Genomic DNA, 18309 nt, shown 5'->3' on the forward strand with positions numbered 1-18309 from the left:
AATGATTAAAAAATAAGTAATCCTAAACCTTACAAGGGAAATTTAATTTTTAAAGTAATATGAACAAGGTTTACTGTTCAAATTCATCAATAGAACATTGTTGATTCCAAAATCCCACTGATGACAGGAATCACATTTTGCTGTGCACTTCACAACAAGATATAGAATTCAATATTTGTGCAACTATTGGGTATTGTGATCTTTTAGTTTCTGTTGGAAAACATGTGTCCTTTTCTATTAGTGGAAACAATGTTTTCATTGACCTAACCAATAACATTGATTTGATTAGATTTTTGAAAAAAATTACTGAATTGAGCTGGAATTTGGACAATCGGTACAAGATATGACAAACTGCTCTCTTGTCTCTTGATTTTGGCCAGGAAGTATTCCGAGATGTGAGCTTTACTAGCATAATAAGAATTGGCTAAACATATGAACAGGCTTGTAAACACAGCACCAATTGGAAATGATTGCTGCTTTTGCTGGAAGTAGATTATAACCATTAGTATCGCGAAGCCCATGGAGCCCCCTGTCATTAATGTTTTCAGAGAGAACATGTTTTTCGAAGGGTTGTTCTTTTCTGCCATGGAGACCTCAATACTGTGTTTTCTGCTGAGGAAGAAGTTGATGAACACATAGGAGACGATCATGAACACCACACAAATGAACATGTGTGCAGCATGAAATATAGCTGTAGGGTTGATTGTAAGAGAAGCTGGTTTACCAGTTAGAAATGAGTTCATTGGTGACACATAACCTAAACATAAAATAAAATATTAATAAGTAAAATGGTATTTTTTTCTTAAGATAAAATTTCAATGTGTAGAATTGTATTTTTATCTTAGCTAAAAGACGGCTATCTTAATTCAGGAAGGGGAAATATAAGTGAGGTTGGTTTACATCAGAATTCTGAATTTTTGAGAGAGCTAATTTGCACCTTTTCTGTGATTCCTTGCATATCAAAATTTTCAGCAAAATTGTGTGGTGTGGATTAGTGGAATAATATTATATAATAATAATATATGGAGTATAACAAACTCTGAAACAATATTTTTACAAAAAAATGAAAATGAGCTCTCGAGTCTTGAGTCCTGTGCAAATATATACTTTATATTTAATGAACTGCACTGGAACTTAGCTACCTGGCTGTGTGTATTAGCCTGAGTGTACGATTAAGACAGCTTACTGATATAGGATATTAAGAGATTATGGCCTATACAATATACATACAGTACAAACATAAAATATGTGGTATGCTTTCCGAATATAATACAAGTTTATGGAGGTTTTGTATCATAAAGTTTACATAGTTTTCTTAGAACCTTTAATGAACAGTTAGGTATTGCATGAGTCAGCTTAAGGGGGGGGGGGGCGCCCATCCCCTAGAAAATAAGGGGACGTCCACTTCACTGGAAAACTGAGGGGAGTCCTGTCATTATAAAATGAGTAGCCTAAGAAGAGAGAGCAGGCAAATTAAAGCCATTAAATTCAGATTTTGAAAATAGATTAAAAATTTCTTAGATATTGATTCTTTTGAAAAATCATCAAAATTATTAAATTCTCACTGAAAAATGTATTTTTGTGCAATTGAGGTTTTGTGAATATATGGACACAGAAACTGGGATTTAAAAGTTGAGTTTAAGTCGAGTTTATGCACCCAGATTTCAACCAGTTGGTGACTTAGTAATAACTGGGTTTTAAAAAGTTGAGTTTAAGTCAAGTTTATGCATCCAGATTTCATACAGTTAATGACTGGAGTTTAACAGTGGAGTTTAAGTTGAGTTAAAGTGGAGTTCTGAAGTGGATAGTTTTCACTCTGACTTGGTAAAAACTGGGACTCAAAAAGTCGAGTTTAAGTCGAGTTTATGCACCCAGATTTCAACCAGTTGGTGACTTGAGATAAAAACCGTAGTACAACTGAATTAACCTGAACTGATCTTCTCAGATAGAAACCATAGTACAACTGAATCATTAACCTGAGCTGATCTGCTGAGATAGAAACCATAGTATAACAGGAAGGTAGAGTATTGATGTCAGGACAACAATAAGTTTGGAACTTGAACTTGGGTCAAATCCAAAGAACCGCCCAAACTAAAAACATAATATGATTAAGAATGACATGAGTTCAAAACTATTTATCTAACCACATGTGAGATGTGAGCAATGTTTTTGGACCCATAGATCCACATCATGTGTTGTATACAAAATTACTTCTAAGTCTATAATAATAACTAGATAAATGTCTGGAATTGCTCATATAATTTTAAGAACACTTTTTCCAAATTTTATGTAACCCCCAAGGTACCCATGGGGTTCCTCAAAAAATATCATTCAATTTGTTTCAGCATTTTGGCCAGCTATAGCTAACATATATATGAACGAAGAGCTTTAGTATATAGAAGATATTCTGCAGCATGGCAGAATTATGTGACTGAACCTTCTGCTGGTTCAAATTTAAATCACCGATTCAAGGTCAGATGAGGGCAGGATTTAAATTGGTGATTAAAATTTGAACTGGCGCGGGGGTAGGCAGTTCAAATTCATTAAATTTGGTCGCGATCCTTATGCATGCAGTCTCGTCCTATCTTAAGCAATTTTAGATGAAGAACAGTCTCCACATAACAATAATACTACTTATTAAAGCAGAAGTGATAGCATTGAGAGCCTACTGGCATTAATCTAAATGAACTGGGTTTCATGGCACCAGTGAAAAAAAAAACCTATTGAAAGAACAGTGATAGTTTTTATAGAGAATCAGAAAGAATGGGAAAAAGAAAAATGATTTCTAGCTGAAAAATGAAAATGTAAAACACATACTCATTTTTTCTGTTTCCACTCAACACCCTTTTGGCTACCACTTGTACCCAAAGGCCAATTTTTTGTTCTTTAATTTTTAAATATATTTTTAAATGGCCTAATCTTTTTATCCTTTATTAAATTTACTTACACTAACTACTGCATAAACCCTAAAGGCAGCAATCTGAATGTAGAGTCCGGTTCCAATGAGTCCTGCGTTGTCAAGGAGAAAGCTAACTGAATATGCCATGAACATTGGGAGATGGGAAACAAGAGAACAATACATCATACAACATCCCTAAAGTAAAAATTTTGATACTTTGTAAACTTGAGCTGAAAATAACTTGAGTTTTTGCCACAAACTCTGATTTTCTAGTTCCTGTATCTTTGTAACCCAATGTTGTAGGCCTTAGATGTTAAAAACTTTGAATTATGTTGCATCAAATAATCTTAGTTTAAAATATTAAAGGTTTTAAAGATAATGGGATTAGTTTGAGTTTCTGGCAAAAAACTCCTTTAGTGTAAAATATCTGGCTGCGCCTTGGAATTCAGCAGTTGAACTTGATTTCCAGAGGACAAATTTGAAACTTAAGATTTAAATGATATCTCTAATGATATCTAGAGCCTTAAAGTCTTAAATCTGGGAATCTAAAGATAGATCAGATCAAATTTTCTACAGTTTAGATGTTCAGATGTGCATCCAGATTTAAGGTTACTAATAAAGCACCACCAATTCCAAGTTACTTTCAGTCGTAAATTTAAGAGTCATCAAATTCCTTATTAAGAATAAATAAGGACCAAATTATCAATCAAAGGACAAAAGCATCTGGATGTAGTTAAATTCTGTGAAATATGTATTATAAATCCACCAAGAAATAAATAAAAATTGGTGTTTTGGTTTAAGTTGTTGGAAGGAAAAGAAACAATTTGAGCACTAAAGCTTAAAATTTGGGATTTGAAAGTTTTGAACGCCATACCTGGCAAATCAGAACAAAGTTACCCAGCTCCACCACGTAATAACTAATAAGAATGATCATATTGAGTTTAACGAGAGGGATGGAGTTCTTGTAGCTTCTAATCATGAGTGTGGAGAGGTTGCTAAACAGGACCAAGATCAATTCTATCAGAAACACTGAGAACATTGGCTGAAATTTAGTTTTCTTCTCCCCAGAACCAGATGTGCTATTTTTCATTTTAATATAATCCAAATCTGCAGTTTTAACGTCTAGTCCTTCTGTGATTATGTCAACTAAAGCTGTGACATTTCTAACATTTTCTGCAAGTTCTTTAAGAGTATCTTTTGATTCTTCAGTTTGTTCTGCCACCCTGAAGACCTGTTTCTGATCACTAGACATGATTTCTCCCCAGAAGAACATCACTAACATTAGTATCTGAAGTTTAGGTTTAAGAAGACACAGAAGAATCATTGCTACTCCCAAGCAAAGGGTTAGAGATACACTGCTCCTCATTTGGTTCCAGGTAGGTTTTTTCCATCTTCTTCAAATAATCTAGGAGTATTGAAACAAAAAAAAATAGTGAATCTTAAATTCAGTCAAGCCAACCTTTTTTACCAGAATGCTAGGGTTTCTATAAAAATAAAGTTGTAATCTCTGTTTATCTGTCTGTTTGTTTGTCTGATCATAACTCAGGAACCCCTTGACTAATTTGTTTAAAATTGGGGAACTCGGGAGACCAAAGGAAATGGTCTTACCTTATTTTTAAGATTCTAAGTTGAGTGGGTCCACTTTTAACGGGAAAATAGATAAAATCGAAATTTACAACAAAATGTGGGTAAATAGCGGGAGTAACTATAAACTAGTCATTTATATCAGGTTTAAAAGTTGAAACATTTTATTTAAGGATTTCATTTCTGAATGATTTAAATTTTACTTTGTAAGAAACACTATTAATAGCAAATATATTTCATTGGAGCTTTATCTCATCCAAATGACACTTCACGCCTTTTTTATTGTATCTTTGCTTAAACCATGGTTTAGATGGTGTTAGGTATTTCCACAAAGGTTAGTTAGGGAAAGTACCCAACATTGTTTAGATATCTCTATATATTTCTATACTCTTAACTCTTACAGATTCACATTAAAAGTATTTTTAATATGCATTCGTACAATTTCTTTTACGTCTTTTATTTAAGTGCTCTCACTAATGGAATATTAGATTTGGGAGAAAAATTACTCTATCTTGCTTGGACTCATATATACTTTTCTCTTAAAAAAGCTTAATATTTATATTATATTCTTTTAGTTCTTCATTATCTATATACTTGTCATAATTTCAAAGATCTTGACATATTTTGCTCAGTAAATCTTAGTTAGTTAGATTTTATGATTTGACACTAAAACTTTGGTTCATTTGAAGTACCAGTCTAACTAAATGGCAGCTAGAGGTTAAGGCCATGTGAATTAGTATACATACATGCACACAGCATTGGTTAACTGGTTCATTGGTTAGGTTGGTTCGTTGGTCAGGTTGGTTCAATTGTTAGGCTCCTCAACTCAGACACAGTAGTATCCAATAATCATTAAGTAGATTTATTTCAAACCTGTAGTAAACTACAGGCATTAAACATGAATAACAATATTTTAATGTAGTTAAAATATTAGATAAAATAGCTTACTAGTTATTATATTAAACATGAATGACAATATTTTAATGTAGTTAAATGTTTGATAAAGTAGCTTACTAATATTTTGTGTCGGAGTGAAAGGTTTTGTGGTGTAGTTTAAAACATTTGTAATACTTCTAAAAATATATACCCGATTGCTTACATGGAATTTACTATGGATTGCAAAGTTATTTGTAGATTTGATTTTTCACATGGTAAAACGTTTCACTGTTTTGATTTTCCGATAACATAGTAAAGAGGTAGAGTCGGCAAAAGAGTTTGGTTTGGACTTGGGCTGGTAAAGACAACATTTCTATGAAAAATTAGATATATGGTCTGCAGTGTGGGGTGGTGGGGTTCGAGGATGAAAGGATTGAATACGGGAATAAAGGTAAACATAAATCATGAAGTTGAGGGGAAAAATCGATATGAGGGTAAAGAGGAATATGGGATTGATTGATTGAATGGGAAATGAGTGAATAGGAGTATATGTTACCGTACATGTATAAATTAACATTACTATTTAAACTAAAATATAATAATTGTAGCACATTGATTTGTCAGGCATAAGTTGTCATTTAATAATGATAGAATTCTTGGTAATTTGAGGCTTGAGGCTGGATAAATGATTAAAATAAATAAGAATAAATTGAATTTGTTGTATTGTTGGAAAAGAAACAAAATCAATTAAAAAATAAAATGAATAAAATAAAATTGAAATTGACATATTAGGCAACATTACGCTCATTTTGGCATTGGTAATTAAGAATGAAATTTGCCGTGCATATATTTTTGAACTCATGGTTTAAATGTGATCTCTGATTAATCTGAGGGTAGTCTTAAGGATGAATTCCAGTGGGCTCTGAGGTTAACAATTTCTCTCCCTCTTTTATTTATTTTAGAATTAAGTAAATAAATATAAATTGTTGATTTAAATGAAGGATAAAATTTTTAAAATTGAGATAAGTTTTAAGGAATGAAATGCTTGAAATTGTATTTTAAATTCAAATCTCATGTATAAATTTTAATTTTGATAATTCATATGGAAAATTTTGTTTTCCTTGGAAAATTAGAAAATTAGAAAATATTTATGAATGGAAACCCGTTAACCTGAATTTAGGTGAGGTATTGCTCGTTGTCGGAGAATTCTGCAGTGCAGATTTCGTCTTTGAGCTGCTCCGTACTGAGTTCCTGCTTCCAGGGCTAAGATCTCCACTGCTATATCTTCTTTGATGTCACGAATTTGCTCCCAATGAAGGGGTACAGATGGAAGCTGAATGTAGCCCCAAATATGTCTCCCTCCGTTCTTTCTAAGATGAAGGTCTTGAACCCTGGCAGCTGAGATTTCATGTCGGTATTTTTAAGAGGAAAATATTTCCTCTCGAGGTTTGAGGATGGCCTGGATCTGGGTCAGTTGGAGGACCAGATTGGTTGGAGGATCTGGTTCAATAGAAGGATCTGGTTCGATTGGAGGATTAGGTGCGGTTAGAGGATCTGGTTTGGTTGAAGGATCTGGCTTGGTGAGGAGTCAGGTTTTTTTGGAGGGTTTGGTTTGGGAGAAGGATTGGGCTCAATTGGGGTGTAAGGTGGGGTTGTAGGGCCAGGTGAAGTTGGAGGATCAGGTTTTAATGGAGGATCTGGCTTGATAGGAGGATCTGGATTTGCTGGAGGATCTGGTTTGGTTGAAGAGTCTAGATTGGAATTAAATGATTTGATTCGAATGGTTTGATTGGTTTGATTTTAGGAGCTGGTTTTGTTGGATGATTTAGTTTGGTTGAAGAATCTGGATTGTTTGGAGGATCTGGTTCAGTTGACGGACCTGGCTTGGTTGCAGAATCATGTTTGGTTGAAGGGTCTGGTTCAGTTCAGGTTTAGGTTCGGTAGACGGATTTGTTTTAGAAGGATCCAGTTTGGTTGAAAGTTCTGGATTGGTTAAAGGATTTGGTTTGGTTGAAGGATCTGGATTGTTTGTTGAAGGATTTGGTTTGGTTGGATGATCTGGTTCAGTTGAAGGATTTGGTTTGGTTGGAGGATCTGGATTGTTTGTTGAAGGATTTGGTTTGGTTGAAGGATCTGGATTGTTTGTTGAAGGATTTGGATTGGTTGGAGGATCTGGTTCAGTTGAAGAATCATGAATCCCCGTGATTTATTGAAGAGTTGGAATCTAGGAACCGGGTTGTCTGAGAGAAAAAGTCGTCTTTGTATGAATGTGTTAATTTGTTAAATAATGTTTAAACATGAATAACGTTAATTTCTTGCTAATTCTAAAATCAAAAGTTTTTAGATTTTTTCAAATGATGACTGACACATGCAGATATCATTGAAATATGATAATTTTAGATTTTATTGGGGAAAATGTTTAAATAGTGTCTTTGCAAAGGTATCATACCTTTTCACACAAATTCTAAACGATTAATCGGCTTTTTCTCCGGTCATAGATATCTATGAAAAGAAAAACTAATACCAATGAATAGCTAATAGGCTAATTAGTTTACCTTAAAATTACCCAAATAAGTGAACGGTCCCTTTAACAGATTCCATAGTGTAAGAAAAGACGAGCTTCACAATAGAAATTCAATTTTAACCCCCCTCCCCCCATCCGAGCTTTAGTTAAACTAGTACACTACCTTTAAACTAATGCAGTTCAATCCTTGCATGATTATTGATTAGATTTTTCGCACCTGGAGATTACAGATCGCATGGTGGTGGGGGGGGGGGGGTGGGGTTAAGGGTTAAAGGTGAGAAATATGTTTGGGTTTAAGGGGGTGGCGCGAAGGCCTAGGTTAAGGGGTTATAATCTACAGGGTGTCTTAGTAAACAGGCTATCTTAGCATGGAATGTCACTTGAAATTACGCGTACAGTCCCTTTTAGTAAATATTATCAAGTGAATATATTCATCGAATTAGAACTTGGAAGGATGAATCAGTAATTCGGAATTAAGCTTAATCATTGCGAACCGTCCATAACATTGATATCTATTCTTAGTTTTGAGTTACAGACAATAAGAACAAGGACAAGAACAAGAACAAGAGCAAGACTAAGAACAAGAACATGAACAAGAACAAGAACAAGAACAAGAATAAGAACAAGAACAAGAACAAGAAAAAGAACAAGAACAAGAACAAGACCGGGAAAAGAAGTAAGATAATCATGAAGCTGGCCCTTCTTCCCTCGTTCGGTTTAAAGAGCTTTTTTCATAAATAATTTGAGATTGAAAAAAATATGGCTCCATCCCTTGTCCTCCTACCCTCGTTTGGTGAAAAAGAGTTTTTTTTGCATAGTACGTGTTTAAAGTTAATTGATCTAAATAGAATCAATTATTCATAACATTTCAGATTAGAAGCATGGTATAGGAATAACAACTTAATCTCAACATCAAGTAGAAACTAGAATTACATTTAATAAGGATTTACGGGACGAATTTTCGACTTTGTAACTACGCAGTCCATGGCCAGATCTAAGTACAATAGATAAATAGATATGAAATAAATATTACAAAAAAAACATACCTCTCACTTTACAGTAGTATCAAGAAAACAGAGGAATCAACGCTTTAAAAAAAATAAATATAAAAAATATAACATGATATATTTTTAAATGAATCCTGGGCCGGACAGAATTGAATAATTAGATGTTAAAATCATCCTTATCGACATTATGTTCACAAAATAAACTACCAAAGACGACTAGAATTCCAATAATGTCTAGTTTCCATGTACTATAAACATATGTGAATGATTAATTTCGTTTTAGCAGTATTTTCAAAATAGGGACGGACAAGTGATAAAAATACGAATTTGTGAAAAAAAAACATATTTTGAAGAGCATCTATAATTATTTAAGAAGGAAGTTGTTTAAATGTGTTGTGTTTCACAGTTCAAGTTGGATAGTTCTATATAGGGGAAAAAATAAAAAAGAAAAATGTAAGAAACCTAATATTTAAAGGAATGGAAAAAACAACAAGGAAAAGATAGATCAGAAAACATATTGAAGAACGTAACAAATGGAAAATATGGAACGTGTCTGGACTGTAAACGTTATTTTAAGTGACCCGGTCCATGCAGAGATGGCAATGTCCGATTTACAACGGTACCCGTAAAAGCTTTGTCTGATAAAGTATGAATTATCAATGTTTTTGTTTCTCTAAATTGTTTACCTTTAGTTGCGGTTTCTCTGCGAAATTGACTTGCGCATTTTTGCTTTCAGAAAAGGAGAAACTTAATGAATTAAACACTTTTCGAGTCAGAAAAACGATTTACCATTATTTATCCCAGTAAGGTTATGCAGGTGCTGGTCACTTAAAATTATGCTTACATGTCCTAAATGCCCTACTCCATAAACTGCTCTCAAATTCGTATATGTCCAGGTACAACTCACAAACTATCAATACCAAACCAATGGGCACGATCTCATAGGCTTCAATGTCAACCAGACATAAGCACATAAACTATCAATGTAAAATGAATAGACACAATCTCATAGGCTTCAATGTCAACCAGACATAAGCACATAAACTATCAATGTAAAATTAATAGACACAATCTCGTATCTTGTTCGTTTCGACGAGGAACGAATTACTCTCTCACTGTATTCAAAGCAGAGTATTTTCCAACTGAGGTGTATTTACAATGATATGTTTAGTTAATATACGTGTTTACCAGATTTACAATGATATGTTTAGTTAATATACGTGTTTACCAGATTTGCACAAATATATATTATCTTAGTTAAGCTCATCACAAGACGTAGCTAACCTAATAACATTAGAAGTTTTGCGTATTTCAGGATAAACGCATTTAGTTTTATAGACATTGTACAACGTAATTTATTTAGGTATGTTCAAATGTATAGTGATATGATCAGGCACTGTATTTATTACATACATTCTCTTTAAGTATATAGGAATATTAGATAGGTAGCTAGCTAAGTAGATTGGTGGTAAATTGGTAAGTATAGTATAGGTAGAAAGGTAGGTAAGTGTGTAGAGGTAAGTTATAGGTAGGTAGGTAAGTGATAGGCAGGTAGGTAAGTAGGTAGGTAGGTAACTATAGCCACTAGGCAAGTAGGTGATAGGTAATTAGGTGGTAGTTGTTAGGTAAAACGAATATATCACATTGTAAAGTTTGAAATTGTTAAAGATCCTGTGAAACACAGAACGGAAGACGTCTGTCACTATCAAATAAAACGAAGGGGGGAGGGAAAGTCTAAGCTTTTTTGAAATAACAGTTTTTGCGTCCAAAAACTTTACTTTGCTGCAATTATATATAAAATCTAGCTTGCTCATTCAAAAAGTTGCAAAATGTTGCCCTTTAATTATCAATATTAAGCAAACACTTAAAACTGAAGAAAGACGTAAATCTAGGGTTACGTATAAATGATGAGACTTTAAAGACAATCTGAAAATCTTTAAAGGGAGTGTTCGCGAAAAATGAAAGAGGTTTTGGGCTTACGGCGAAAAATAAGTGCTTTTGATCATACTTCAATATGATGCGTCTATAAGGAGAAAATTGTTAAAAGCGACTCATGCTGAAGAGCGTGGCGTCCATACAAATTCAGAAAGTTGCAACATTCAACTCGGATCGTAAAATAATCAATTTAATTCCAAACAAATAATTCAGATATTACAAAGAGTAGTCATTGATTATTTTGCGACGCATTCGGATATACTAAATATTTCATAATATTTTTGATTTTGTTTTTTTTGAATAATATTTTGCTTGCTCTGGATTTTCGAACATTCCTGGAAAATATGAAAATGTCGTCTTCGTTATCAAAAATCCTCGAAACAGGAATAAAAGTTTTCAAAACTATATACGAATGCGTCGAAAATTTATTGATGATTATTTGTTGTATTATTTGAATGATTTGTTTGATTAAATTGATTTTTTTACGATCCGAGTCATGAATGCAGCAACTTTCTGAATTTGTATTGATGCTACGTTCTTCGGTGTGAGTCGTTTTTAACAATTTTTTCCTTATAGACGCAACAGATAGAAGTAAGATTAGCAGCGATCGAAAGCGCTTATTTTTCGCCGTAAGCCTATACCCCCTTTCATTTTTTTGCGAACACTCTCTTTACTATGAAGATCTGAAGGTTAAAGTTTCCTTCTTGTTCCTATCTTGAATATAGTTGGTGAATGGTATATTCAATGATTTAGCAGTGAATAAATAAGCTTAAGGCTGTAGGGAACATTCATTTAATAAACAAAGACCCAAAAAATCTGACTTTCGTCTCTTAGGTCTCATCCTTGTGGACAATGATGTAATATAGTATGACTGGTTCATGATTCGTGTTAAAACATTAGTTAATTTAATATGCAGTTTTAAGTATGTGTAAATGCTGTTCATCTATTATATCATCTGATCATGACGACTTAAAATGATTGAGTAATTAGTATCATGTTTGTATCTATTTTAGGTATATAAAAAACATGTTATATATCCCTAACATTCTGTTCAGAATTTTGAACAGAATTTTATGGGTCTTAAATGACACCCTGCATTGGAGGGAGCAAGCTGAATTGATGAATTGATGAATTGATGATTTGATGAATGGATGAATTTATGAACTGGTGAACGGATGAATTGATGAATTGATGATTTGATGAATTGATGAATTTATGAACTGGTGAACGGATGAATTGATGAATTGATAAAAGGATGAATTGGTGAAAGAATGAATTGATGAATTGATGAATTGATAAGTTGATGAATTGATAAATTGATGAATTGATGAATTGATGAATTTATAGGTTCGAGGAAGTCCCCTGACCCCACTACTTAATAAAAGTCTAGCGTATGGGAAAATAAATGTGTACTCAGGTAGCGAATTAAATCCAAGAATTTGAATCTTTCAGAGAATTTCTTATCCCTATATCTTTAGAACCTGATGGTGTATACCTTGAATATTTAAAACTTATACTATTTTATCTAACAGAGTGCATAGTTTGAAATATCAAATGTTTATGACGTTAGGTTTCAAAAATATAAGGGTTAGAAATCAGGGATGGTTGCAAAAACTCAGTCCTTTTAAGAATATTTTTGGTTATTATCAAGTCCACTCTTTATATTAGAATATAATCCCTCTAGTCTCCACGAGAAGACGTTTAATGCAACAATATCACTCTCAAATCATATATATATATAATCTATCTAGTCTCCACGAGAAGACGTTTAATGCAACAATATCACTCTCAAATCTGGACAAAATAATAACTTTCTCATGAAAAAATATAATCCCTTTTCCGATCTTAGAATATTCAACTCAAGGCATTTCAAAACTGAAAATTTTCCATCATTGAACGTGAAAATGTCATGTTTTACAACATTTCAAAATGGTATTAACAACTATATGGCTATATTTTTCAAACATTTTGTGGTTCCAACCTTCTTGAGAAGAAAATTTCTTAGTCGAACATTAAAATATTTATAAATGTTAAATCTATGAAATTTTCTATCTTTGAAATGTTCAAGCGTTGAAATCTTGATATTAAAATTTACTGCTTATGTTTGAAATGTTTAAGATATTAAATCTCCTATCTAAGAAACGTTCAATCTATAGAGAAATGTCAAACCTGTGAAATGTTCAACGTACGAAATATTTCAAAATTAGATGTCATAATATATTTAATGTCTTAATGAAGAAGTATCCTATCCCTAAATGTCCATTTATGAAATATATTGATTATGAATTATCCTATCTACAAATACAATGTTTTTTTTTAAAATGCTTAAAGTTAAAAAATAACTATTCTTCGTTAACAATAAATCGCACAGTTATAGAAGATGAATGAGCCCACAAAGTAAAAATATCTTTTTCATTCAAAGCTTAAAAGAAAAGATTTAAGACAGAGGATTAGGAGTACTGTGTCTTTTTTATTAAACTACGCGACGTGTACATTCTGTAAATATGTACACCCTTATATACTTTAAAGGAACATTATTTTAACAAGGTGCTAATGCAAGGAAAGTTATTGCAGTTGCGTATACACACTGCGTACATATTGAAACCAGTTCTCTCTGGGCGGACTTTGTAAAAAAGAATAGATGCATCAGTGTTCGTTTAGTATCCGTGGAGGAAAAAAGCTTTTAATTTTGATAATTTTGATAATTCACATAATAGTTTCTTATGACCAGAATATTTCATAGATTATTTTATTTTTGTGAAAATGGATTCCATGTCAGGCTGTGACATCCGTCTTGTGTTTACTTTTTCGCCCGAAGACAGTGCACTGCAGTGCAAAAAAATGTGTACACCTCTGAAATAACTTTCCTTGCATTAGTACCTTGTATTTGATTATCTTTCCGTGCAGTATTATAGAAGAGGTTGAAACATAAACAATTTTAGTATTCCACTCAAGCACGTGCATAGTAAATATAACTATATATTTTGACAGGGCCAAGAAAAAAAACACATTTATTTAAGTGTATAAAAAGTGATATCTCACATTTAAAGTATTCTACGAAAACTGTTATTAAGAAAGACTATAATTGTTTTTTTCTCTGCTTCTCATAGTTTTTAAATGTGAGTAAAATTCACTTTTAAACATCTTCCCCGTCCGTTTAAAGCTGGGTTGTGAAAGAAATTAAAGGAATGCTTCGCGCCTATCTTCTATTTTAATTGTAAACATGTTCTCTTTGTGTACATCGTAAAACAAAACAAAAAAAGTTCACAGATTTTAACAAAATATTTCGTGGATTTTCAAAATTTTCAAAAATGTAATGAAAATCAAATTTGGATGGAGACAAATATTTGAAATTTTATCATTAATAAACCTTCCCTAGGGCCACGTGAGGTCGTACACAAAATTTGGGCCCGATCTATTCAGCCGTTTTGACGTTTATTGGATGCAAACAAACAATCAGACATCCAGAGATGGAATTTAAAGAATTTGAGCCGCGGTTTAGATCCACCAAAATCCACCAAAACCCGGTTTAAATTTAGCGCCGGCTTAAATCTCGAAACATTTGATACAATTTTAAGTGGAACCATGTTTAAGCCGCGGCTTAAATTTAAACCGCCGCTCAAATTCTTTAAATTCGTCCACAGACAAGCTAAATTTATATATAGATTTACCCCTTTAACCACTCCTTTTATAAGTACAGAGTGATTTATATCTTATTGTTTTTTTTTCCAAGCTCCAAGATACGCATAAAATACACAAAGAACATTGTATTTTCTGTGTGAAAATTTTTATATTTATAGCCTGTTACAATTTCCCTCGAAAATGTTTTCTTCCATGTCCCTAATTTTATAATTTGCAATTTGATGCGGGTCACGCGGGAAATAAAAATGTCGGCATTTGGCCCAAAGGGGTGGGGGGTTTAGCACTCATGAATTGTTTAGAAAAAGATGATAATGATAGAAAATCTATGATTTAGGTTTGACCAAGGTTTTAATGCAAGGAAAGTTAATTGCAGTTGCGCGTTCTCTGCGTACATTTTGAAACCAGTATTCTCTGGGCGGAATTTGTAAACAAGAATAGATGCATCAGTGTTCGTTTGATAATTCACATAATTGTTTCCTATGACCAGAATATTTCATTGATTTTTTATGTGAAAGATAGATCCCATGTCAGGCTTCGACATCCGTCTTGTGTTTACATTACCGCCCAGTGACAGTACACTGCAGTACAAAAGATGCGTACACCTCTGAAACAACTTTCCTTGCATTAAATCCTTGGTTTTGACGAATGTTTGCTTGCTCTTGTATAACTCGTGAAGACAAGCAGAGACATGGCTTTATATATATTTAAGTATTTCCGGTCAAAACGGTTACAACGTTTCTTCCAACAGATACACACCAGGGGTCTATATTCTCTGTATATTCTGAAAACATCACCCCCCCCCCCAGCCGGTCTTTTAAAACTACCCCCTCCCCCAAATATAAACAAAAATAAATATTAAAAAAAAGAATAGGAGACAATTAACATTTTCTATTGCAAGGACGCATTGTCGTACTTAAAGTTAATACCTATATATGATGACTCATAAACGAGGAAACATAAAAGACTCATTGTTAAGTACGTATTAAAAAAAAAAAAAAAATGTGCAATACAATACCAACAAAGAATGAGACAGTAAGGACGACCTAAACTCTTAAATTATGTCGATTCTAATGTTGAATTAAGTCTTTTGTCCTGAATATATATGTTAAATGGATTATTTAATGATTTGGTAAAGTTATACAGAATCTTTAAATAACATCGCAGCTTTATAAATATAAGAATATTGCAATTTTGTAAAGTTTTATTATTCCGCTGATAATTAGCCTAAAATACGATGTTTAAGCAATAAACTAGGCGTACAATAGGAATTCTAATTACATGTTGAGATAATTATGGTTTATGTAATTATTTATAGTTTGTCCGGGGGCAGGAAGGAATAAGATTAAACAGACTGAGAGACGTAATTTCAAGAAACTACATCTGTGGAGTGACGTATTCATTTTATAGTGGTTTTTCTTCTGTAAAAGTGCCTTGCGGTTTTTTATTGAAGGAGAAAAAAAGGAAATTAACAGAATTTAACACTTTGTAAGCCAGAAAAACGACTGTATTTTGATCATTCCTCCTACATTCCTATTACATTCCTACTAGTACAAATACTAATAGAAGAATTAGCAAAATGAAAGAGGATGGCCTACCACAACAAGAAGCTCAAGAAATGAAATAAGACTTCCACTTCAAGCTCAGTGTGTGAGAAGGTTGCTTGCGTGTATTGAAAATACGGGTCTAACTTTGCGTCCTCATTGCTCCTCTTGATTTCGTCTAACATGTAAACTTGGTTGCATATCAGGATTTGAGATTTTTTCTTATCTGCGATATCCATTTATAAAATGAGTATTGTGATTTTAATATGAACTTGAACTCTCTTCTCTCTCTCTTTTCTCTCTCTCTTCTCTCTCTTTTCTCTCTCTTCTCTCTTTTATCTTCTCTCTTTCTCATTGATTTTTGCTTGAGAGCTGGCAACCTTTAAAAGACAATGATGAACTTGAGTTTGATTTGATGGCCTAACTATTCATACATATTTTCTAAAAACTGACCAGCAAACTTAACAATGTCTTTCTAAGGTATTTCCGAAAACATTGTAATCAAAATGTTAATTTTCCGACATTCCTATTAAAGAATATTCAAGAATAAAAATAAGAAAAATTAAAAAGAATTTTTACCATTTTACATTATCTATATTTTTATCAACTTTATATCTTTTTGGTCAGGTTGGTAATCAGAAGTTTCCTTTCTCTCAAGGAAAGTGTACACATCTTTTGTACTGCAGTGCACTGTCTCTGGGCGGTAATGTAAACACAAGACGGATGTTACAGCCTGACATGGGATCCACCTTTCACATGAAAAAATCAATGAAATAATCTGGTCATAGGAAACTATTATGTGAATTATCAAAATTATCAAAATCTAATGCTTTTAACCTCCTCGGATACTAAACGAACCCTGATGCATCTATTCTTGTTTACAAATTCCGCCCAGAGAGAACTGGTTTCAATATGTACGCAGAGTATACGCAACTGCAATTAACTTTCCTTGCATTACACCCTTGCTTTATCTTATCACTGATATTTTTACACCAATATCTATCTTGCTATCTATCATAATATCAACTTATTTATAAATCTATCTATCTATGCATATATCTAGCTTTGGGTTTATTACATCTTGTATAATCTACCAATTTATTAAGCTATTTATCTATCTTCCCCTCTGTTCATCTATGTATTTAAAGTTGTAATCTCTGGTTGTCTGTCTATCTGTCTGTTTTCCTGTTTGCTTGTTCGATCATAACTCATGAACCTCTGTGCCGATTTGCCTCAAATTTTGATTGGGGAACTCGAGAGATCCACTGGAATGTTCTTAGTTTGTTTTTGTTTTTAAGATTCTAAGTTGAGTGGGTGACTTTAATAACGAAAATTTAGTTTCCCGATAAAATCGTTCAAGTGCGGGTAAACGGCGGTAGTCTATAACTTAGTAACCTGGACAACGCTGGGTTCCCAAGCTAGTATATTTATCTTAACTGGCTGTCTGTCCAGCTAAATATCTATCTATTTACTATATAATCTACACATCTAACTTAATAGTTTATATTCATAATAATAACCATATTTATATCAATCTATCTTATTCAGACAATTGTCTGGTATTTCCAATTTACTTCTTTATTCAAGTTTGAATCAGACGTTGTCACATTTTACTCGATATAATTGATTGGAGAAACGAGAATGATTGAAACCAATAACATGTTTTTCAATTTTCCAATTAAATTTGTTTATATATTTACTCCGCGCTAGGTGGAGGGGGGGGGGGGGAGAGATAATTTGTTTTATAAAATTATTTTGATTTAAAGTCATTATCTGAACCAAATTTAATTTGAAACTTTAATGTTTCAGATAAAATTTCTCGATTAGAGTTTTCGGTGAAAAAATTAAGTAAATTCACGTAATCTTGAAATTAAGAGAACCAGTGGCCGAATTTAAAGAATTAGAGCGGTGGTTTAAATTTAAGTTGCGGTTTAAATATGATTGGTTCCACTTAAAATTGTATCAAATGTTTCAAGATTTAAGCCGGCGCTAAATTTAAATCGGGTTTTGGCGGATTTAAACCGCGGCTCAAATTCTTTAAATTCCATCTCAGAATCCTTCAGAATTTCATAAAAATGTAGCTACTAGGTTACAAAACGGTACCAGTAGTATCGCATGCTTTATACCTTCTGAATTCTGTTTAGTTTGCAGAGACGGTAAGGGGGGGGGGGAGAGGCAATTTGTTTACTGTAAATCAAAGTTCGGACTTATATCAATGTTTAAATCTCTAAATCTAAACTAATTTATCAATAAATAAACACGTTATTGATCTTAACATTTCTTATTGATGAGATGTTGAGA

General features: G+C 32.9%; 1 protein-coding gene across 1 annotated transcript; it reads right to left on the reverse strand.

Moving 5' to 3' along the window:
• Window positions 1-25: 25 nt before the first annotated feature.
• LOC111698203 (uncharacterized) lies at window positions 26-8976 on the reverse strand. The gene is made up of 5 exons (XM_023468473.1): window positions 8930-8976; window positions 3774-4304; window positions 2948-3094; window positions 1977-2091; window positions 26-757 (listed from the first exon to the last, which is right to left on the reverse strand). The coding sequence occupies exons 2-5, from the start codon at window positions 4263-4265 to the stop codon at window positions 264-266; spliced, it is 1248 nt and encodes a 415-aa protein (XP_023324241.1). The 5' UTR covers window positions 4266-4304; window positions 8930-8976; the 3' UTR covers window positions 26-263.
• Window positions 8977-18309: the final 9333 nt, after the last annotated feature.

This window comes from Eurytemora carolleeae, unplaced genomic scaffold (genome assembly GCF_000591075.1).
Source record: "Eurytemora carolleeae unplaced genomic scaffold, Eaff_2.0 scaffold312, whole genome shotgun sequence".
In the NCBI taxonomy this organism is placed as follows: domain Eukaryota; kingdom Metazoa; phylum Arthropoda; class Copepoda; order Calanoida; family Temoridae; genus Eurytemora; species Eurytemora carolleeae.